At 30.7% G+C, this 25,688-nt stretch overlaps 1 protein-coding gene across 1 annotated transcript in view; it reads left to right on the top strand.

Annotated features, from left to right (window-relative positions):
- Positions 1-17,846: 17,846 nt before the first annotated feature.
- LOTGIDRAFT_163114 (hypothetical protein) overlaps positions 17,847-25,688 on the top strand; it is a gene marked incomplete at both ends in the record, with an annotated part of 30,825 nt that continues 22,983 nt past the window's right edge. The window contains one exon of the mRNA XM_009059177.1: positions 17,847-17,888. Coding sequence (XP_009057425.1) covers positions 17,847-17,888 — 42 coding nt within the window. The remainder of the gene's footprint in view (positions 17,889-25,688) is intronic.

Raw genomic sequence — 25,688 nt, 5'->3', positions numbered from 1 at the left:
ACATGAAAGAATCTATCCTTCATTAAAGTTCACATGTTTTGATGAGGTTCTTTTAAAATTTAATTCTTGGGAAAGAAATGCTTCTACATTTCGTTAGAAAATGTATTTGGTAGATCAATTGAAATGAAAGGAAATAATCTAAGAGTTATCAGGAATGATGCCATGAGAATCTTCAATGGATAAGGTGTGTTTACACCTGACTACTTATAATGAATAATAATTATATAAGTGCTGCCAAATGTTGATTGCAACAAAGCTTGTTGATAGTCAAGATATTAAGAAAAATGTTGTGGGATTTTGATTGTATTTCAATCATAGATAATCATCAACCTTTTTTAAACACCGATAGCATCAATTTGCACCATTCCAATTTTCAGTCAGATGTCTGTGGTTCCTCCAATTCTGCAAAAAAATGTCTGATGGTGTCACCTAAAGCTTTTCACGATTAGTGATGTCACATAAAATATTTAGAAAACCTTTTTACCATCCCTTTATGATTTATTCCAAATTTAAAGACTAAAAAAGTTGATGATAATCTAGGAATTAAATACAATCAAAATCCCACGACATTCATTTTGATCATTTTATTGCAAACTAGGCTATATCTATTACATATCTATCAATAAAGAATTGCTTGTTTGGTATGTAATGATAATTTCGTTGGTATTTAAGCTTACTCCACTATTTTGTGTCAGATTTAATAATGTTTTGTTTATAATATATTACCAAAGTAATTAAAATTTGATGATAATTTAATTTGAATATTAATTTTTATCGCAATTTTCTTGATTAGTTGATTTAAATTTACTATGATAAAAAATTTGATGATAATTTGATTGGGATAAGCTCTTTTGGAAAACTCCATTATCATGTGCCAACAGCCCCGTCGGAATGAATTGGTGCTGGGCTAAGATTTTGCACTCAGAACATTGCAAGAATTTAAGGCCCAGAGAACTAATTTCTGACAATTTTGAGGTGCTGAAAATGCATCAAAATCTATATCTTTTTGATCTTGTACAAAGACATCGTAAATGAAAAAATCTCTCTGTTTAACTGAAGAAGATTTTGCTGGGGCTTAATTCTCACTTGCTGAGCCCCCACCCTAACGACAGGGCTGTGTGCCTATAGTACACTGATAAAGTCAAATTAATTGTTTGAAATGTACAAATGAATGTCATAAAGTTATTAAATTAAATTCAGCTCACATTTTCAAATCTTCATTGTGGAACTATATTACTAAGTCCATAGTCAGAGTATCTAAAGATATTGCAGAGTTATCTTTTAAAAGTTGAAAGAGTGCAAACTAGATGGTTTTGATAATGTACCCACAGGAATTCAATTGGTTACTTTTAAGGTCTCTAGATGGTAATTATACAGTGGCAAACAACACTATTAGAAGTGGGAGGAAGAAAAGCACCTAAAAACATATAATGATTTAAACAGTTATAACAATTGAACTGTTTGATTGACAATATGATGTTGTGGGAAAGTCGTAGATTTGGATTAGATTTAAAAGATATTTATTTTACATACTTTCAAAATTATTTGCAATACTTAACAAAAAAAATGAAGCCTCAATTATATTGCTAAATTATCTTGTCTTTTTTTTTGTTGTTGACTTTTTTGGCAAGTTTATGCTTGGGAATTCCAAAGGGCTACCAGTTATGTATGATTTAAGCTGTAAAATGTCAGACAGGGAAAGCGCTCCTGAAGAAAATTGTAATGATTTATTAAGCGTATATTTTGTTATCGGTTAGACATTTTGATGTTAAGTTTATGCTGGGGAATTCAGAAGGGCTACCAGTTATGTATGATTTGAGCTGTAAAATGTCAGGCAGGGAAAACGCTCGTGAAGAAAATTGTAATGATTTATTAAGCTTATATTTTGTTTTTGGTTGGACATTTAATATTAAGTTTATGCTGGTGAATTCAGAAGGGCTACCAGTTATGTATGATTTAAGCTGTAAAATGTCAGGTAGGGGAAACCGCTCCTGAAGAAAATTGTAATGATTTATTAAGCGTATATATTGTTATCGGTTAGACATTTTGATGTTAAGTTTATGCTGGGGAATTCAGAAGGGCTACCAGTTATGTATGATTTAAGCTGTAAAATGTCATACAGCAAAAAAAAATTTACATAGTGATTTTTTAACCATATTTTTCTACATTATTGTAGTATATTATAATCACCGGTTCATTGTAAAGAAACATGGAAAATTCATCAAAAATGTGGATTGCAAATAGGAGATGCAGTTCAAGAAGTAAAAATTACCTAAAACTTTTCTCAATTTGACTGAAGTCTGTTCACTACCATATCACTGCACATACATATATCATTATCTTTGATATTTTGTTATGGTAGAATATGTAGAAAAACAATCAGCACTACAAGTGGAGACAAGCTCAATTAATTCTCACAGAATTGGTTTGCAGGAAGTATGCTTAGCAACACAAAGGCTAATCAAGGAAAGGTAACTCTATACTTTTTACCAGCTGGCATGTTATTCTACAACAAAACATTGTTGATAGATTTACAAAAGGCCTTGAAAAATGCTGGGAATGGTTAATTACTGATAGTTTGTTACCAGTATAAAAAACACAGTGTATTCTACTCTAGTCTATAGCAATTCTATCTCTTGTCATTTCTTATAACAATTTAAACCAGAGATGTTTTAATTTTACACTCTAATGTATTTTCATTGAAACTTGTCTTCCACGGACCATTCAATTTGGAAAGACAAGCAATGCCTCTAATTTGTCGTAGGAAAACTGGTAGTTGAAACAATACAAAATAGATATATATTGTATTTAATTCTACAGAAACTTTCTAAATCCAACAAGCTTTTTCCATCTCTTACATCTTACTTTTTTTGTACATTAATGTTACTACTCTTGTTTTATTTACAACTGTTGGGTGGTTGCTTTTTTAGGCGGTAATTTTAAGGCCATGCCCCTTTTCCACCCACTAGGGACCATAAAAAATGAAATATTTACTCTTCCGCAATCAAATATATGTTTTCCAGCTGTCCACATTTAAAAATTCTCCAGGGGGAGGCACCCCTGACCAGTCATTATTCTAGTCCCCTTTAAAATCTGCAGACACCAGGGCAGACTGCAGACACCCCCCTACCCCCTTTTATTGAAATCCTGGCTACTGCTGTTAAGGTAAGCTTACCTCAAACATGCACGATCTGTAACATAGGGACTCAGTTCCTTTTCCCATTTCAACAACTAGAACCATTTTTTATGTTAGATCATTGGCAGGAAACCATACTTGTTTAAGTCCTATGTCCATTTAATTTAAAATATGTCAGGTGAACTTGCATTAAAGTTTCAAATTTTAAAAGTTGTAGTAAGATCCTATTGTTTTCTAAATAAAAGATTTAGCAAGAAATAAACTTTTCTGACAACAGGCATCTTGAATGTTTAAAGTTTGGGAATATAATGAATGAAAGATAGTGAAAGATTGAAGGCTATTGTCTTAACATTCTCCACTACCTGTCTATCATATGTCATCTAGTCAAATGTACACAGTGAAAAGTTTGGCAAATTAATTGTTTGAGAAAAGAATCTGGAAGTTTTTTTGCGTGTCATGCTTTGATTGTTTCAACACAATTTAACTTTCTCTTGTTACCTTCTCCAATGTCTGGCACATTCCAGTGGCACTGTTCAGCCCAAGACAATTGACATTCTATTAGCAGGAATTATTAACAGTGACATTCTTGCACGGAATCTACTCTTGCTTTAATTGTTTCTCCAAATAACTGATAAAAAGATTATAGCTGAGAATTTATTATTGTTCTTCACCAAATAATGATAAAAATGTCTTTCTGTTCAGTTTGGGGTAATATATTATGATGGTTATGGAATAAAGCATTAACAATTATCTGAATTTTTCAATTATTGGTCCTATGAGCCTGTGGTTGTGATAAACATTTTTAAACTATATTAAAATTCATTCAAAATTTCAGACTTTTGATAATTTGATGTATTTTGGTTGTTGCTTTTGTTTTAAAAAAAATGGGGAGAAAATTTCAATATAATATATTATTGTAAATTGATGAGATATTTTAAGTTTTTGCACTACAAATACATACAAGAGGTATTATATTGGGTAAAAGCCTCTTTCCCCAGTCCCTTTGTAATTTTATGTGTTAACAAAAATAATCACTAAATGATTGCCAACTAAGCTATTAAGTATCCACCCCCATGTATATATTTTGAGTTTAAAAAATAAAGTGTAAAATGTGTTTCTAACTAGACTGAAATGACTGTAATTAATATAGTATAAACAGTTTCAATGTTTATCCCAATTTAATTTACAGGCTCATTTTCATATCAACTAGTTCATTTCTGCCTGTCAGACCTTTTGTTTCTTGGTGCCAGTCAGAGAAATTAGCATCTTTTAGGGAACACCTGTGGTGCCAGCTTGGACCATTATACTATACACTAACAGTAGCGCCGTAGATAATAGATGATAACAGAAAAGAAGAACGCGGTGACTTCAACATTTTAAATTCAACATCCGCCTATTCTTTTCATATATTAGGGAATATATTTTTTAAAGATGGTTGAAATCGCTAAGTACTAGAAGAGATGGGAAGAATTTAACAGTGCTGATTACTATAAGTCTACTCCAACTCTTTTTACTATTTCATAAAAGTTAAGCCAAGTTTCGACTTCCATTCATGTAACGTGATACCATTTTCATTGAGAAGTTTTACAAAGCCTGCCAGGAAGTGCCGACAGATAGAAACTTGATGCCAAAAGTTGTCAAAGATTAAGAAACTGTAAGTGTTCAGATTTTTGTTTAAATTTTCAACATGTCTGATGTCATCGTTAAGTTTATTATGTCATTGTCAATATTCTTTGATATCAGGTTATGTCTTTAATTAAGATAGGTTGATAATAGTGGTTGTTAACAAACTCTGTTGTTTATAATCTGTCTTTTAGTGAGTTAAGTAGAAAGATAAATATATGTTCTGAAAATTTTTAGTTCCTCTTTTTGTACTAAACTAGTACCAATATTATTTTTAATAAGTTGATCTTTATATATGATAAACAAAAAGTTACAAAATCAACCAATAAATTATTCATTAAATTTTTTTTTACATTCTTAAAAAGATTTGATATATGTTTTAACCAATCGTACGTTAATCCAAGGAACGGTATTTTTTAACTTAGCCAATCAGTAGTAGTGTTCACAGCTCACCGTCAAAATTTGAACCTTCAAATCCATTTCATCCATTTCAAGTCCGCATTTGAAAGTTGAAAAGACAAGTTCTCTTTTGTTGAGACATTACATACATTTCTAGTATTTCTGAAGACTATTTACATACCTTCAAGACTCAAATCAACCCTCAAAATGGCACACCTGTCCCTTTAATGATACTCTTCTAGAATTTCTGAAGACTATTAACATATATTCAAGAGTCAAATCAACCCCCTTAAATGGCGCACTTTCCCTTTAAGCAAGACAGCCTTCTGTAGAGATATGAAAAGTGCAGATAATCTACTCAATTCCACTCCACTGCTTAACAGTGACTATTATTGTTATTTTGAATGAAATATTGATTATCAATAGATATAATTATTCAAATTCATATATATGACAATATTTTAAGAAAAATATTCATTCTGATGACCGTAAGACCCGTTTACATTAGATCTAGACCTGCATGTGGAAAAAATTGAAAAAAAATTTTTCATTTACACTACAACAATTTCGAACGTTCCGAGAACAGTTCTATAACAATAGTGTAAATAATTTATTGTTCTCAGGCGCATTTTAATTGAACTCTTCATGAAAGAGTTAATTTTCTAATAAACTGTATAACCGGTCAAAACAACTTTTCTCGGAACATTTGACAGTTTACACTACCAAATGTTAACTATTCCGTTCTTAGAACTGTTCCGAGACCACCTCCCCTGGGTAGTCTCAAATTGGAACTGTTCTGAGAACGCTTGACTGTTTACACCAGTAATTTTTCTTTACTGTTGGAACTGTTATCAGAACGGATAATTTTTGTAATGTAAACAGGGTTAATGTCAAATCTGCTACTAAATTTCAGAATGCATGCTATGTGACCCATTGACTTGCTGACCAACAACCTTGCTTTTACATTTACCTGCTAATTTCACACATTAGTGTAAATCTTTGAAACTTAGTTATGTCACATTCATTGCATTGTGTAAATGTTTTCATCTGTAATTTTATTACTCCTGAAATACATTGTAAAAATCCCTAAAAATGACAAATATTTTGGTTATTTTTGACATGAATTCAATGACAACAATTTCTCTAGTCTTTAATCCAGTAAGAAAACCCCTTGTAACATTTTAAAGTTTTTATTGAGAGATATTTAGACAATGTTATTAAGAGTGGGAAGAATTTCATTAGAATTTGATTGTTCTATTGGTTTGTTTATTGGAGTTAAAGGCTTACAACTGTTGAACACATGTTCTGGATAAATACCATGAACAATTACAAGTCCTTATTATATAATATGCCACACTTCCTTGTGTACTTTGAACATTTTCTTTAAATTGGACACACATACATTTTCCACACTTTCCTTACTTTCAGAGTAGATTACACACTGCTCCTTTGAAATTTTCAGTCAAGCATGTAAGAATTTAAAATGAGATTTGTTTTAAGTTCGAAATATTTGTATTAAAATTTTGTAGAATTCTCTTAAAAAAAAGGGGCTTTTTATAATAAAATATATAAGCTTACAATAACAAAATACTTTTAATTAAAAAGTGCTCTATACATCAATTGTAGAGCGATATATGATATAATTATAATAGATTGACTTATTAAGTTGCAAATGTAGACATATACATATATACAGTGGCTGAGTCTGGTTTATGTCCGAAAGGGGGCGAAATATCTGAGATTGCCCTAGTTATGAGATTTTTACCTGAAAAACTTGCTTTTGGTGCTGCAAGGGTTCTCCCCGCCACTGCACATATATCAATGCAAAAATTTTGGCATGAATTCAAAGAATGAACAAACAAATTGGAAAGAATTTACAAAATTACACCAATGGATTTGTAAAGTTCGAAAGAAGGATTTTGTATATCTATTATAAAGTAAAATTGAAGACAATCTTATATATAAGATAGTGTCAGTATTATGATCAATGAGAAATAATATAGAAAGAGAAAGCGGTTACTAACTAAAGCCTAGAATTTGATAGAGCTCTAATCACAGTCATTAATTAAAAAAGAAATAGATGTCATTATCAAATATTGTATCACTCATTTACTGGAAAATATTTTCAACATCTTGATCATTGAGTCTTTATCCGTTTTTGCAAATTGAATGATTGCTCACTGAAGATCCAAGTTCCTTAGATCAAGGATTTAGAATTGAACATCAGGTTAAGATTTTCTTCAGAGTTTTGGAACCAGTACTTAGTCCTGCATAAAAACAACTAATGCCGAAACTGATTCTAATTTTTTGGATGGCGCCTTCTCTACATCGAAAAGAGAGGGCCAAATAGCTTATTCAGACTTAACAGTTTCATTTCAATTATATTTAAAAATTACTCAGATATTATAGAACTTATTAGACAGAATTGTACCAAGATATCTAAATTGTTAAAGCCATATGGACTTCAAAATCCAGTCAAAGTGGCTTATAAAAAAACCAAGTATTTTCCGATCCGCAAAACAAAACCCAAAATCTGTAACAGCATATTGACAAAATATTGGTAGCAGCTAATGAACTTTTCACATGAGAAAGTATATCAATCATAAGTGAGTAAATATTTCATTATGAAAAGTGGTATCAGGTGTCTAGAAGAGTAAGCATACCCATAAGTTGATACTTTCTCAGATGGGTTGTACTAATAACAATTCATTTATACCATTTAGAAAAAAACCTTCAAAAAAAGATTCATTTGGGACAGGAATCAATGTACATTCAGTATCTTGGTGATTCAGTATCTTGGTGGTATGGTTATCTGGTGTTTCAGTATCTTGGTGATTCAGTATCTTGGTGGTATGGTTATCTGGTGTTTCAGTATATTGGTGATTCAGTATCTTGGTGGTTCAGTATCTTGGTGATTCAGTTTTCCAATTGGTGGTATGGTTATCTGGTGTTTCAGTATCTTGGTGGTTCAGTATCTTGGTGATTCAGTATTCATTGGTGGTATGGTAATCTGGTGTTTCCTGTTATATGGTTATTTCAATCAAGTGGTTAATTCTTTTACAAATAAAATTACACACTCAAACTCTCAAGATACACACCCAAACAAGAAATACAATTTTCTTTTGAATTGGAATTCTTCATAGGTGTGATAAAAAAGACTTGAAATCACTTGAAATATGTGTTATAGAAGTTTGATTAATTGTGGTTTATAAAAGCAGACACTCATGATATTCAGTGCATTTCATTTTAATTCTGAAAACAGTTTTGATATTGTGTAAAAAGATCTCAGTTTTGATAGAAGTAATTTTCAAGTGGTAGGCAATAATTCATCCTTTGAAATTTTAATCAACATTTGATGTTGTTAAAGTTTTAACTTTCATGTCATCATTATGTCTTAAATACAATCAAGATGTCGGAACCAGTTCTGATTCTCAAACCCTGAACCAAGTTTTTTTATTATCAATTCTGATTCGAAAACATGATAATAATGATAACTGTACCAAACCCCTACCAAGATAAAGCAACATTTCAACTTTTGAATTCTTTAGACTAAAAACCTTTTCGATTGAGTCTTTCACAGTTTTCAAATCTTGTCAAAAGAAATTCAATCAAATTTCCAAGAGGTGATTTTGTCTGATGTATCATTATATTGTAGTGCTTGTTAATTGACGCCTCATTAAAATTGGTGCAGATCAAAGCGGGATAATTCATAGTTTCCTCACTTTATCATCTTTATGGTGTTTTTGTTAATTTTTATCAACAGTTGCATCTTGTTCAAATCTTAATATCATCTATATTATAAGTAATGAATTTACTTCCTACACAGAATAATTTTTTTATTAATGTGCACTTAAATTGATGATGTCAGAGAAACTCGATTACAATGCATTATTGTTCACACACATGAACAATTGTTAATCAGCTTTGATGTAACCAATTGGTATAGATCCTGTTGATTATATGTGTTATCCTGCAACAGGATATTATCAAACCCTTAAATATTTCTGATATGTGTGTTTAAGGATGTCACGATATTAACCTAATGACAATTTGACCCTTGGCTAAAATGATCTTTTTCCTTTACGGTACATGAAATCTATAAATAAAAATCATCTTTAAAAGTTATATGTTTGTACAAATTTTGTTCAATCCTGGCATAGGTCGAGAAAATACCTTCGGATTTTTCAACCTGGTTTTCACTGATAGCATCAATTTTCACCATTCAAATTTTCAGACAGACAACTGTGTTCCCTGCAATTCCATCAAAAGTAGTCGCAATATATGCGTGTATCACTTGATGTCTGATTGAAAATTGGAATGGTGTAAATTGATGCTAGCAGTGTCCCCAAAAAGATAGAAAACCTCTTTACAATCCATCAATCAATGTACAACCACTGAATGTAGTTAAAACAAAACAATATTTTCCCAGGCCAATAATGAATAGTAAAATAACACTTTTAATAAGTAAAATTCATCACAGATGTCAAGTATATGATAAGATAGTTGAATTAAAGGGATTGACATTATTTCTAATTACTGCCACCTTTGTCTTTATAAAAAACAGACTGGGTATTTTTGCCTTGAAGAAGTTAGTGTAGCCCAGTGGGTGTTTAAGTGAAAGATAATAAAGCACATTAAAACCTCTGTTGTGTAAAGATAATCATCTTCCTTAATGAACTCATTGCTAGGATCAAAGAGATGAATGGAGTTGGAAGCAACCAGCTGAGTTTCCTTTGCTATTTAATAATACACTTCATTCTACAGTTCTAACCTGGGAAAAAACTGATATAAACTGAAAAACATTTTTACCTTAATTTGTTGACCTATAAGAACAAATCTAATTGTTTCAATTTGTGTATAATCATGTATTTCTTGAACAGCTCTTGCCTTTCAAAGGTCTCTTTTGCTCTCAGCAGTGGTATCCATGAAAAGCGAATTGTGTATCAGGAATTGAAACCCTTTCTTACATTGCTCAATGCAGTAAGTTTTCAGTCAAAAGAGCTATTAACACTTGTTTTCTGAACTTCATAAGCTTGTATGTTTTTTAAGACCTTTCACCATTAACATCATTTCCAAACTCTTCATGTTAACTAGGGTAGAAATATTTTAACATATTTCCTGAAGATAATGCCACTTTGATTTTGTTTAACTATCTCATTTGGTTATTTTTCCAATATGCATTCTAGTATAAGCTAATTTTGGCTTTGACTACCGGTATTCTGCTGATGATGTCGATATTCAAATTCAAACGAAAATTGATGATGTTTCATTGTTTGCAATGCAGGAATCGTTTAGCTGAACTTGATAAGTTTAAAGACTAGCCGATGGGGTTATGTACTTATATTGTAACATATTCCAGTTTCATATACCATGTTATTGGGTACATAAACAACTGTATTATTATGAAAAGAATGAGATTAACCCTGGGAAGCAGCCATTCTGTTTCCGCTATTGTGAAAACACATGATATAATAAAAGAGCTTGTATAAAAAGAAATGCGTTGCCAGGAAAGGGTTGATGTAAAATTACAGCTGATGCCATGCTCTGTGACAGGTGTATTTGTTATTGATACTTATAAACTGATTGTTGAAACAACACAAGCTTTACAATGATTCTGACCAAAATTTAAGTGCAAAACATATTAACACAATGGACTGGTAATAATTGTGAATATGTATGAATTGTGTCTGAGGAAATTTTAACAAGCAGATTAGGTTTTTATTCAGATGAGCATTGAGCAGGCAAAAAACAGTCAGATATCAATGATATGTCTGAATTGTAAATCCCACCTCTCAGATATCAGTAATGTGATCTAATTTGAATTCTTATCTGTAAGATATCAGCAATGGGATCTGCTTAAAATCACATCTCTCTAGATATCAGTGATATGAACTAATTTGAATTCCTATCTATCAGATATCAATGATGTGATCTGCTTAAAATCCCATCTCTCAGATATCAGTGATGTGATCTAATTTGAATTCTAATCTATCAGATATCAATGATGTGATCTACATTATTATCCTATCTCTCAGATATCAGTGATGTGAACTGCTTAAAATCCCATCTCTCAGATATCAATGATGTGATCTGCTTAAAATCCCATCTCTCAGATATCAGTCATGTAATCTACTTTATTATCCCATCTGTCAGATAGCAGGGATCTACTTAAAATTCCTATCTGTCAGAAATTAGTGCAATAGTCTTGTCAGATGTCAGATTGAAAATTTTCTATTGTCATCAGATTGTCAGAAATCATTGCAATGAAATCAGAAGTGTGTTTTTAAAATGTCAGATTTGACAAAGAAATTTGCCAGAAAATATCGTAGAAAATAAAATCTAAAGTATATATTTGATTGGTATAGATAGATGGATATTTGTCCAAATATTTTACTTTTATTTCAAAACATATTATAACTGTAAACAGGATGTATGTATTTAAGAATGAATAGTGATAAGTCATATAATAACTTCTGTTTTCTACACAAATTATGTATACAATGATGCTAGTTATTTATTATGTTAATCATTGTAAATCATTAACAGTAGACATAATTTTGATAATATCACAGATTCAGCTGTACAGCCATACACCCACACAAGGCTTGGATGTACATTCTGGTCCAACCTTCCACTGATCTGTTCGACTGTCCATAGTTGACCCACACTCACAGTTTGACCATCAGTTCATTCAGAGTTCCCTACTATCTCACGACAGTCTAAACCCAGCTCACATTCCCTGTTGGTGGGTGAACAATCCAACGCTTGGTGCTTCACAATGATAGGAAGAGCCAACATCGAAGGATTAAAAAGTAATGTTGATAAGGAAGGCTATGCTGCTCTTTGACAGAGTAAAGAGCATTGTTCTTAAGGTAGGCTATGCTGCTTTTTGACAGATTAAAGAGCATTGTTCTTAAGGTAGGCTATGCTGTTTTTTGACAGATTAAAGAGCATTGTTTTTAAGGAAGGCTATGCTGCTTTTTGACAGATTAAAGAGCATTGTTCTTAAGGTAGGCTATGCTGCTTTTTGACAGATTAAAGAGCATTGTTCTGAAGGAAGGCTATGCTGCTTTTTGACAGATTAAAGAGCATTGTTCTTAAGGTAGGCTATGCTGCTTTTTGACAGATTAAAGAGCATTGTTCTTAAGGTAGGCTATGCTGCTTTTTGACAGATTAAAGAGCATTGTTCTTAAGGAAGGCTATGCTGCTTTTTGACAGATTACTTGTACATTACTGATGTAGTACCAGTCTTGAAAAATTTATATTATTCTTACTGAAAACTCTGCAATGTGGGTCTATTGCATAATCTGAGTGATTATAGTTTTTGTGTTAAGAGTAGGGAATGTCATAAATAAATTGTACAGTAAAGTCATATTATAAATTTCTCAATGTCTTTATGACAAAAGGTAAAGTGTATCACCAAGCAAAGTTATATTTATATTGATGATATTCAGATATACAGAAATAACACACCAAATATACAATTTACCTGAAGGTTTAAGCATGAGCCAAGTAAAATAGAGCTATACATCCCCACCTAAACCATGATATATTCAGCGCTTGGTCTTATTTGATGTTTTTACCCAAATTGTTCTGTGTTCAGGTAAAATTAATTGTGGGCCTAACCATATGCTTAACAATTTACAAACTAAAACTTCTGCAAGTGGTTGTGAATTATTGTATGGACATTATGAAATTATCATTCGTCAAGCCCCTGTATATGAAGGAAGTTGGACTGAGAATTTGATTTTTTGATCTTATTTAATTCCAGTCAGAGTTTATTTTTCTTTATTATATAGTTTTCATTGAACTTGTCTTAATTCTCTATCATCTTCAAAGCACCTGTACTTAATAAAATTATTTTTATTTTCTCTTCTGTTTCATTATCAAAATAAAGTTTCTTTTATTTTCGCTGTGGATTTTTTTTTGTCGGTGCTCATCTTTGGTGTGGAATGGCCATATTGGATTTCCATGATGTGTAGGCAGATTTTCATGTCTTACATCTTAGACAAAAATTATAAAATTCCATTTATCTTTTATGTGTTTAGTTAGGGCAGTATTATTCTTTACTCTGAGAAATATTTTGATAGTGGCATGCTATCCGATATCCTGCATCTGCTTTATTTCTGAAATGAAGCATTACTTCTGGTCTTTTTGACGGCTGTCTTTATTACGTCTGCTCAATGAAAATTGTTAAAAAAATAAACAAATACTCAATATTGAACTGATGTCATGAAAATTGTTTCAAACTGCTCTGTTTATTTCTCTCTCACAAACCATCTGTGTTTTTTGTACGTTTTTGAATTATTGTAGAAAATTTGGATACATATTTAACAGTCTAATGAATATGATGTTACATTGGTTTGTTGAAGTTTGAAATTATTTGCTTGTTAAAACAATATAATTACTTGGTGTGGAAATTCTACCAATTCACATTAAAAACATTGACTGTAGATCTCATCCCTGTTTAACAACCATCTGTTTTTCTGTCATCAACTTATAGTGGAATGGAAATTCACAACCGTTTTGTTAGAATATTATATAACAAAACAGTTTTGTTTAGATTTGATAGTCATGTTTAGTGGAGAAAGGAAATTGTAATACCACGTCAAGGACTTGGTGACTCTTGTGGTGTGGACTTGAGCTGGCAGATGCGAAACATGTTAGCTACAACTAATGACTGGGCAAGGAATTTTGACTTGATTACTATGATTTTTAATCTATTTTCTAATAGTGTTTGATCTTAGTCACTCTTATAATTCTTACAATCATAGCTTCAGAGATCTCCGTGCTCGAGGCAATGGCAGTCTTACGTGGTGAGATTGGGCACAGATTGTATTTCCTCTCACTTTTGGTATAAAAAGAGAAAAAAACTTCCCTTCTGATTAAAAGAAGTTTTGATTTGCTGTTTGATACTAGTCAATGAAATGAAATTCGACTTTCAGTAACATTGTAACAGTTAAGTACGAGACTAAGCCTGTGTCAAGCATTTCTTTTAGTATAAAATGTCTGACATAATTTACAATCTAATCATTTCAGGCAATTTGTGCTCCAATCAAATAATAATTAGTCATTTGTATTTAGTAATGGTCACTTTGATGATAGTTATTGTATTTAAAGAGATGGTCAATTGTTTAATGACCACTGTGTTTTGAGAAATGCCAAGGCTTTGACTGGTAATTTTCAAACAGTTCTTGATGATTCCACCAGATTTCTTATTACAGCTGCACCTTTAAGTACGTCTGCTTGAGAAAATTTTCTAGTGAAAAGGGTTCTGTTGATCTCATTGTGTCGATATTGATACTTTGAACAAGTTGGTAGAATGTCCTGACTAATCACTTCTACATGATTGTAAACTAGAGGTAAACACATGTAAACCTTGTTAAATGGATAATTCATAGAGAAACCAATCTCCTAGACTTCATCCATTGTTTTTATCTCAACTGCCAAACAAATAAGATGAAATATTCTCTTTTCGCTTGATGATGTTTAAATCATTGGGCCATGTTTTATTGTTTGTTTTGACCTTCTGCTGAAACTAAAGATAGTTCTGCGTGAAAACATAATAAAACAAATATTCATTTACTGCCATCCACTATCTCACACAATTGGTATTGTTTGCTTCCAGTGGGAGAAACTTCTTTTCAGTTTCAAAGAATTCGACTTCCATTTAACTATGTTGAATATCATCTTATTGCACTGAAATTAAAGCAATTTTGAGAGAAATATTATGTACTGTTATCACAATTGTATTGTAATTTTTGTAATTAACAGTTTCTGATCCCAATTTTTCAAAATCTTACATGAATTAAACTTCAAAATTTGTCTTATGTTTGACATTTTACTCACATTTAAAGGGACAGATGCGCCATTCTTTATGACCAATCATACTTCAGTTTCAGAAACGGCAATATTTAAGCTATGCCGATCAAGATACAGCTCAGTTGAAATTTTATTCTTCAAATCCATGTGTGTCTGAAATTAAACACTTTTGAATGTTAAAATGACGACTCGTCAATTTAAGATACTCTGTGATTGTTGTTCCATAAAGTTTTGTCTATATATCGTACTCTGTGATATATAGAAAAGACATATATAGAAATAGTGAGTAAAATTCCTAGTTTGAAGTATTTTTTAAGGAATAATGCAATTTATGTACGTTTCTACTACTTCTGAAGACTATTTACATATTTTTAAGATTAAAATCAACCCCCCAAAATGGCACGTCTGTCCCTTTAACAAAATTTTATAGTAAACATTTTTGAGAAATGGGGGTCAAGAAGAGATATTTTATAACGACAATTTAATTTGAATATACATTACGGATTTAGCCCTAGCCTTTCCCAAATGTTTTCTACGCTGTATGGCTTTCAGAGAGTCCACATACATATATCTTAAAATATTTTTTTTTGTATATGGAATACTTTATCATTTCTAAAATTTGGGTGGATGAAACCAAAAACCAAACATCGAAAATTGTTTGAAAAGCAAACAATGATCTTGTGAAAAGTCATGAGAAATCTTTCTGATCGTCTCCAAGGTGTCAGCCATCATAGATATTAGATATAGATATCTTGTGTAAAAAATTCCTTATTCTTCTAAACACTTATTGTTCTTTCAACCACTGATGATTTCAACAGATCTTTCAAACAACAAAAACTATTGACATGGTGTAGGTTTGGTCTCCATTAATATATTCTTCATTGTGAGAACCAGACCTTGTTTTTTTCTGGTTAAAACGGATTTCAGATAAATGTACTTCATGACTCTTTAATACAATTAGAATCTGGATAAACAGTGATCTATGCTTGGTGCCCAAGATGAAATTCAAAGAAAAGTAAATTTTAAAGTTTTCAACAGAAATCTGTTACATGTAGCATTCTATTAAACAAAATGCTGGCTGCTTGAAAGTGCATGAGAACAAGGATTTGCCCCCTCCAAAATCAGTGGATTCTGGCTGTGAAGAGATATCCTTTTAGGTGATGATGGTTACATGGTCTTAATTACATTTTTGCTAAGAAGTTTTACACTTCAGAGACAACTTAGTTGTTTTTACTATACACATACAAGGTATATTTTTTGCAATGACAGCTGCAGAATTTTGGATTTTGGTGTTGAAATTGTTTGGATCCATTTTTTGATGATGCCCATGGAAAAAAGATAAGGGCTTAAATCTGACATTTTATGAAATTTGAAAGAGTATTTTTTCATTATTGATACATTTTTACAATAAAATGATGCATATTTCCACAATAAATTAGGACTCTGAAACTCTCTCTGATTGTATGCAATAGACATATATATATACATGTATTGAAGATTGTTGCCATTATTTAGAATAATTATAATATATTAATAATAATGATAATATCAATTTTACAAGATAGTTTTCAAAGGGTTTTCATCTCCACAAGTTCAAAATTTGTTATATCATCTAAATTGCTGGAACTTTGGTTTATAGAGCAAGAGAAGTGAAACCTGAAACATTATAAAATAAGATACTATTTTGTCTTGGAAAAGTCATTGAATTTGTTGGCATGAAGTATTATTGTTTCCCCATTATCAAAGTTAGAATCTGGTGAAACAATTGTCTAGATTTTATATTAGTCATTAAAAGTATATATGTATCATATAAGTATATTAAGTTAAAGTTAGCTTGAATTTACCACCAGTGCCTACAAGAATTGACTTTCTGAAACAATTTCAGTCACATGGCATTACTTGCATGTCATGTCTGATCTCTGCCTACGACTTTAAATGATTAGTAACTTCACTTGATGATGACAATGTAAATTGTTGAAACGTTGTGGGTACAAGAAAACTAAGGAGTAATATACCATAAAATTGTGTTGTGTTATTTAAGGTTAGTAACTCTGAAACTTCTACAAATCTTGAGCACTATGTTTTTTTCCAGGGTTATATTGAATCGTGTAAATTGATAAAAATGCCTCTAGGTGTATATTGATAAGAATGCCTCCAAGGGTATATTGATAATAATGCCTCCATGGGTATATTGATAAAAATGCCTCCAAATATATTGATAAGAATGCCTCAATTTGTAGATTTATAAGATAAGAAAACCTCCATGTGTATTTTGATAAGTATGCCTGCATGTGTATATTGATAAAAATGCCTTTATGTGTATGTTGATAAGAATGCTTCTATGTGTGTAGGCCTATTGATAAGGATGCCTCTATGTGTATATTGATAAGAATGCCTCCATGTGTATTTTGATATACATGCCTCAATATTGTGTATATAGATAATTATGCCTAGATATTATATATTGATAAGAATGCCTTTGTACATGTGTATATTGATAAGAATGCCTCCATGTGTATACAGGTGGCTATATATAGAGAGCTCCAGTGAGTATCTTTCGCTGGAAGCAAACGTTAACCAACCAGTATCTAGAAAATATAGGGAGGCCAAAAATGAGAGCTGTCTCTCTGAGGTGAGGTTCGAAGGGTTAGGGGGGCAGAGGGCTGACAGAGGCTCTCAGAAGCAATAGGATTTCAGATTGCCTGATATGAATTTTTGAGCTTAATTTTCACTTCAAAGTAAGACCTTTCACAGTCCTTGAGGAAGGGCCAATGCTCCCTAAATACGCCACTGTAATAGTAAGAATACTTCCTTTGTATTTTTTTTATACTGATGTGTAAAATTTGGGAGAATATCTCTTTATGATATGGTTGGATATGAAGCTGGTATATATATTAGTTCTAACTGGGTAAGTAATGATAATATAGTTTAATAAGAAACAATATAGTTGAGTACAAGACTTCCTCTTGAGGATTGACTTCAAGTTTATCGCGTACCAAATAATTAACCTTAAACACCTTCTTATTTCATCAAATATTATAACTTATAGTCTCTTTGAAAATCATGGAATACAAGTCTGATATGAAAGCTTCTTTATCAAGGAACCATGGGTCACCTCCCCTTGTACTCAGTTTACAACAGGAGTGGGAATTCCAAAATATTTTGCAAGTCATTTCCTAACATCAAGTATGCCACTCATGTATATCAAATTTTCTGTAAAATGACCACAATATGTGATAGATAAAAATATATACCATGTAAGACTTTCAAACAAGTACAATGTCAGTTAAAGTGATACTACGTCTTAGAATGAACATGAAATTTAAGTTCTCAAGAATGGTCAATATGAGTATATATTCATCAGTATATGGCCTGGCGTCATAAAGTTACAACAGAATCCCTGTAAATTCAGGAAAATTTGAAAATTCATATAACAAAGTAATTATTGAAAAACACTCAATGTTAATATTAAGCGTTTTTCAATGGTTAGTTGCATAAGTTTTTTGGATTTATTAGATTATATAAGGATCCTGTTATGTTATTTATGACACCAGGTATATCAACTGATGAATATATGCTCTTATTGGCCAAGTTTAAAATTCTTAAATTTTATGTTCATTTTAAGACGTAGTATCCCTTTAAGATGGTGCCCTTTACTAAAAATTGGTTTATTTGTAAGTTGGTTGCTTTTTGTGAAAGTTACTTACTCTGTATATCCTTACTAACGTGCATTGTAAGTATTCTTGTAATTAAATAAAGTTTTTCCTGTAATATGTGGAGTCTTTCTCCCATTTTCTCTACTTATCTTGAAGCCCTTGGCCGTTTTCAATCAGGGACTTTAATAATACATAATATTGTTTTCCTCTTCACATATTTATGGCAGAAAGTGTCTGCCAGCTTGTAAGCTAAGATGACAGTTATTAAAAAATAAAGAATATTTTGACAATTATGAATGAGTGCACCTGTTAAAAGGCTTGTCAATCACTACATAAAAATCTATTTGATCTGTCATTACATGCTTTTGATTGCTTCACTTCCTTTCTGTTGGGATTTGGTTTGAGAGGGAGATAGGTTCTTTCTCACTTACCTTAGATTGCACGGTTCAATTCATGGATTGATTGTGAGCATACCTTTGGATTTTTCCATAGTAGTTTTGATAGAAAAATGCCGAGTCATTTGGATTGATCAATAAACAAAGACCCTCATGAGCTACAGGCTGTGCAATTCCCCAGATACATGTACATGGGCTTCTGTCCTGACAAATATCGCCCATTGCACACAGTGTTACATTGCCTGTTATATTATCTTAAACAGGTGCAGAAAATTAGGGTGTGCATAATCATTAATTTAACTTTCTTCTCTAAACACAAGAACAGAAATCAGAAATAAAATCGCAATAAATTTCATATATTTAACAAATAGAAATTCATTTATGTTTATTCTCCATTGTCACCTTCTGTGATAGAGAGAAATAATGATAATTTTATGTGATATATTACTGGTATTGTTAAACACCTGTAGGTATCTTTGTTAAAAACCAAGTTTAATGAAGGATATGGTATTGTATTTGAAGACTATTATTTACTGATCATAATTCTGATCAAAAAATGTTTGGTGATGTGTTAATTGTTTCATGGTTGAGGTACTCTCCTTTGCTTCAGATTTTTGTGCAGGTTTGCTATGGACGGTTGATAGTTAGGGTTATCGGCCTGCAAAGTTCATGAGAATTTTTATGGAGCAGGATGATATTTTTTTGCTTTTAAATCAGATCTGTAAAGATTGTGAATGACAAAAAAGTCACCTTTTTTATTGATAAAAAGCCTACAGAAAAATAAAATTTTGAAAATGACAATAGTTTGTCATGCACAGTTTAACTTTTTCAGTTGATTTAAGACATGCATAATAGCAATTCTTTATGATTTAATGATCCTTGTATTATTAAGGTTTATTTTGTCAAAGGTCATTATTTGCAATTTAAATATACTTTTATAGAGAGTTCACCTAGCTAATTAGAATTAATTAATTGTAACTAATCAAAACAAATTTACTGTTAACTTTTTAACAGTCATTTTAATAATAATAATAGCCTGTAAACAAAATTTCATTTTTCAGAAAAAATGAAATGAAATGAATGGGGTGTCCCGTCCTACTTTTCTGCAGCATGTGGGCTAATGAAGACGAGCATTGTCATGCAGGGTGCTATGAGGGAAATATTGCCAGGACAGCGGCATTAGCCCGCTCTTCTTTGATTTCCAACTGTTGAGGGATCTTTAATGTGCACAGCCTGTAGCACACGGGGCCTTGGTTTATTGTCCCATCCGAACGACTAGACACTTTTTCCATGTCAGCCCCTCTTACCTACAGGGGGAAACTGGGTTAAAAAAAACCAATATTATCTATGCCAGAATTGAACCCTGGACCTTCAGGTTAGCAAGCAAGCGTCTAACTCACTGAGCCCTCACAGCTCCCTCCATTTTTCAGAACCAGAGCCCTAGAATAAGCCATATAATATGTAAATTATATTGTTTACTTAAACCATTTGACAAACTGATTTCTAAAAATCACTATTTAATTCTTTCTATTCTGTTAGATTAAAGAAAATATATATTAAAGTATGGTATATAGGTACTGTTAAATGATGATAAGTCATAATGTTAGTGAATGAGTAATTTTTTTTATGTGTAAAACAACTGTTAAGAAGCAAGGGTAATTAGGACAGAGTTCTAAACAAACGGCAATGTTTTTCACTTGTTTAAATCCCATCACACAATCACAAAAGGTGGATAAAGTTCACATGTCAAAAGGAGCAAGTTTTTATTTCCCTCGCTGGATGCCTGTTAAAAACATTAAAATTCATCTGTTTGAATGATTAGCAGCCAATTAGAGATCCTTTGAGACCAGAAATCTTCAGTTGGTCACACTGGAAGCACAACATTTGTTATGAGTGTAATAATGCCTATTGGTTTTATTATTAATGCTACATTATGATTATAATAGTAAACACTAGGTGTTATTGGGTGCACAATTTTAATTCTCCTTAAATTTTGGCTTATAAATAATTATATCATTAGCCCAAGTTAAAATTAAATTATATTGATATATTATGGATAATATTACACTTACAAATTTTTGTGAATTATATATATTTTTTTATTTTTGCAAGTAATGATCTAGCACATTTTTTGAGGTAATGATGTTCCTAATCTATAAAAGAAAATAAATCAAGAGGAGAAAAGTTATAGGGAATTGTTACATAATTCTTAGTTTAGTAATTGAAATAAATTTTAAAAGAAATAAATGCAATTTTTGTGATTTATTTAGATTAATAAATACATATATTTTTTTATACTTGCAAGTAATGATCTAACACATTTTTTGAAGTAATGATGTACTTACAAAAAAACAAAATATAAAAAGTTAAGAAGAAAAGTTTTTGTTACATAATTCGTAGTTTAGTAATTGAAATAGAGAAATAAATGCAATTTTTGTGAATTATTTAGATTGATATGTATATTTTTTACATTTGCAAATAATGATCTAGCACATTTTTCGAAGTAATGATGTACTAATAAAAGACAAAAATACAATAAAATGTTATGGAGAAAAGTTTGAGGGAATTGTTGCATAATTCTTAGTTTAGTAATTGAAATAAAGAAATAAATGCAATTGGAGTCCAAGAAAATTATTCCTTGGCACCACTTACAATACGGTATAACTAACTAATTTGGCCACAACAAAAAGTAGTAAAATTTGTTACCATCCTAAAAAAATGTTAAAAATATAATAATCATGATGTAGATGTATCAGAAGTTGGACATCATGCTGGGAACTACGTCTTATAAACAATACTAGGATAGGTAATATCATAATATCTGGTGTGATATGGACCACTTAGTCATTGATTCTTCTTTATCAAACTTATTACAATCTAATTCAAATGGACCAATGGCTTTCGATGAACCTTGTATCAGTCAAAGTATCTTCTGAAAGGATGTGGATTTGTGTTATAAAAATAACCATTTTTATGAATGAAATTTTTAATTGAATAGTTTTAATTGATACAACTGACCAAGTGAACCAAATATTAACACCTTGCCTTTCATATACACCTTTTATTGACTGTGTTACCTTTCAATCTACCAATAGATACCTTAAATTCACCGCCCCTTATTTATACCAACAAATATCCTGAGTTTTCTTTATAAACTGTTTGCCGAGTTGAAGTTAGGAGAAAGTGTGTATGTATTTTAGTTGAACAGTTAACTGACTAGTAAGTGGTTTCTACAAGTGTTGGCGTAAAAGTTTAGAAGACCGACTTGTTCAACAAGTTGAAATTCTTTTTTTTTAAATCTACAAATGATCAAACAGTTTTTGTGTTCAGTTCAAGTACTTGTGAAACATTAATTGCCTAAAAAAATTGAAATTGTTCTGCGAAATTACATGTACGCAGCACACTTTATTGTTCAATACGTTTGTTTTAACACATCTTTTTCAAGTCTGTGATCGAATTTATATTTGATATAACTGGGATACTTGAAAGTGAATACTGTGAATTCTAGAGCATAGCTTATTGGACGTCAGGAGATTTAAACTTGAAGAATTATCTTTGTTTTAATTAAGAAAAAATGGAATAATTGACAGCTTTGGAGCAATTGTGTATAGTGCCAAGCCACAGTTACTTCTGGTTTTCAGCTTGCAGCTCTGTAACCAATTGGTACCATACTTACATTTGATAGGGTAGTGAGTTATGATTCCACCCCCATCATTCCAATACAGTGCCAAGTTTTCCTGCTACTACTAAAGACTGATTACTGACTGTTTATTGAGAGTAGAGTGAGACAGAAGGCACTGAAGAAGCGTGTTGTGTATGCCGGTTCATTCAGTGAATTCATTCTCTCACAGAACTTGCCTTGCTTCCTTGTGATTGGCTCTCAGTCTTATTGTACATAATTAATTGACTTAGAATATGAAAATGGATTTTGTGTCTCCTGTCATACCTACCCACTGGTCTCATCTTCAAGACACTGATTCTAAATTTCATCAACAGCAGACAAGAATGCACGAAGCCTGTCTTTTGACAGTTAGGTAATGTTACTTTCAATTTATCAGAATTTTGTGATCTTGATTAAGTTATATCATTTCTTGTTTTCTTGGTATTTGGTAATTAATTTAAAGTAGATTTTGTTTACTCAATGTTGACTTACATAACTTTGATAATCAGTTTCTACTTCTGCGATGTTTGTTTACATTTTATTTTGGCGCTCAGCAGGAGGGGATTTATCCATTATCAAAATTCTCAGTATATAAGTTTGAACAGAAATTTTTTTCATATTCTTAAAGAAGTTTTTGAATTTCTTTGATTGGTGATACTAGTCATATTAATATAATTATTAATACAGATATTTTGAAATATGTTATAAGAATAGTAATATATAGTTATTTAAATCAAAACTTCATTTCTCTCTTTGCTGATGAAAGATCATTCATATATATTATACTGTTTATAATTGGTATTCATAGTTATTCAAAATCAAAACTTCATTTCTCTGTTTGCTGATGAAAGATCATTTATATAAAATATACTTTTTATAATTCATATTAAAATTCATTCAAAATCAAAACTTCATTTCTCTGTTTGCTGATGAAAGATCATTTATATATGATATACTGTTTATAATTGGTATTCATATTTATTCAAAATTAAATTTGATTTCTCTGTTTGTTGATGTACAATTTTTGAATTCTAAGAATATTTCTACTTATATTGCCTATTAGTACAAATTTGGTAAATTCATTTGCTCATAGCTATGCAGTGATATTTGAACATTTTGATTTTTTGTGCAATATTTGAATGAGCTCATTCTTAAAATATATTATTAGTTGAAAAGTTATCAAAAATATATTATCTGATGAAAAGTTATTTGAAAATATTATACTATCAAAATGTTGAGGAAATGATTTTTTCATCCATTTTTAATTCAATTTTTTATCAGCTGAAATAAGATCATTTTGATAAAAGTATATTACAAGTCAAGTATCAGAATGGATTGTTTTTATCAATATCATTTCTGTCAATTGGAGGTGAAAAAACTGAATTTTTTTTTGAATAGTGAATATTTTTTTTATTTTCAAAACTTACTAGTTTGTGTTACATTTATTGTTTAAATTTTTTAAAAAAGCAATCCACTTCAATAAATAAATAAATAAATAAATAAATAAGCCAAGTACTAACAAAAAATATATGCCTATGGTCCATACCAATATAGAGATATGGAATGTTATAACTGTAGGCTGTATTTGCCTGGTAAGAATAAATTAAAATAAACTTGATGTTGATTGTGATATCTTACTCTTATATTACACTCTTAAATATGACGTTATTTTTGCAAATTTTGATACAATTAGCAACTTAAGGTTTTTCCTCTATATTTAAAAAACAAATGTATACCCTTTAAGCCTAACTATATAAGGACTTGAGGATTTAATTTATTTTGAGTCAGAATTTCTCACTTAGTTGATGAAAACTGTGTCATTTCTCAAAGTTTGTTTGACAGTAGAATACCTTTCCTTTTTTTTTATTTTTTTACCTGAATTACATGTTCTTTTCCTATTTACCTTGTACTAATCATCTAATGACAGTTTTGTTTTCAAATGGATCAAATATTGTGTTTTAAAATTACTTCAAGAAATGTGAAGGTATCTTTTGAACTTCTAAAAATCAAAGTTAGTTTATAATTTTCATAGAATTTTTTGAATTTTTGACAAAAGGAATTGTGGAATTCTTAAAATGAAATTTGATTATTAAATTTGGACATATGGACCAAGCAAAATTTATAGAATCATTTCCAAGACATATCATTTCTTTCTTGATTATATGGTATTGTATCTTTGTTTTCAACATTTTACACCATTTCTGGTCAAAGGCAATACATTAAGTAACAAGTATAATCACATGATACAGATTAATATCATCAAGTACAAATTGACAATACAGATATGCAATCACACAGGACGACTAGATGATAAACTGACAATAACAAAATACTAAAATTAGTAATATAACATGATTCAACATTATATATAGGTTCTTCCACATAAGACATTAAAATTCTTAGATATTTGATTTTATAAAAGTGATTGCCAGAATAATGGAAACTCTAATTTTGGTTATTAGAAACTTAATTTATATTCTTTGATTTTTAACTTAAATCATATAGAAGTAAAGTTAAGTTAAATTTTGTGGAGTAGTTATGAAGGCATAGATAGAATTAATGATAGATTGATACAAACAGAAAACTTAAAAAAAGAAAGCGACAAGAAAAACGATAACAGGATTAAACATACTGTTTTAATACTTTAGATTGAATAGACACATGTGTCCAAACAACACATTAAGTTAAACCACTATACTACCAATATTTTCCAAATCAAAATCAAGGATGGTATTTTACTCCCTCTTGCAATTTCTGATATCTGAACCATCCTTGGCCTGTACAGTTGGAGAAGTCAAATTTTCCTTTTCCTTAAATTTAATGCAAGTATTTTTGTCTACGTGTATATTATAATTTTATGTGAAACATTTTCTTTAAAGTGATACTATGTCTTAGAATTATCATAAAATTTACGAATTTTAACCTTGGCGAATAAGAGCCACTTGATATACCTGGTGTCATAAATAACATAACAAGATTATATAATCCGATAAATC

Source organism: Lottia gigantea, assembly GCF_000327385.1.
Source record: "Lottia gigantea unplaced genomic scaffold LOTGIsca_38, whole genome shotgun sequence".
Classification (NCBI taxonomy): Eukaryota; Metazoa; Mollusca; class Gastropoda; family Lottiidae; genus Lottia; species Lottia gigantea.
Note: the sequence above shows the minus strand (reverse complement) of the source record. Positions and strands in the feature narration are given on the sequence as shown.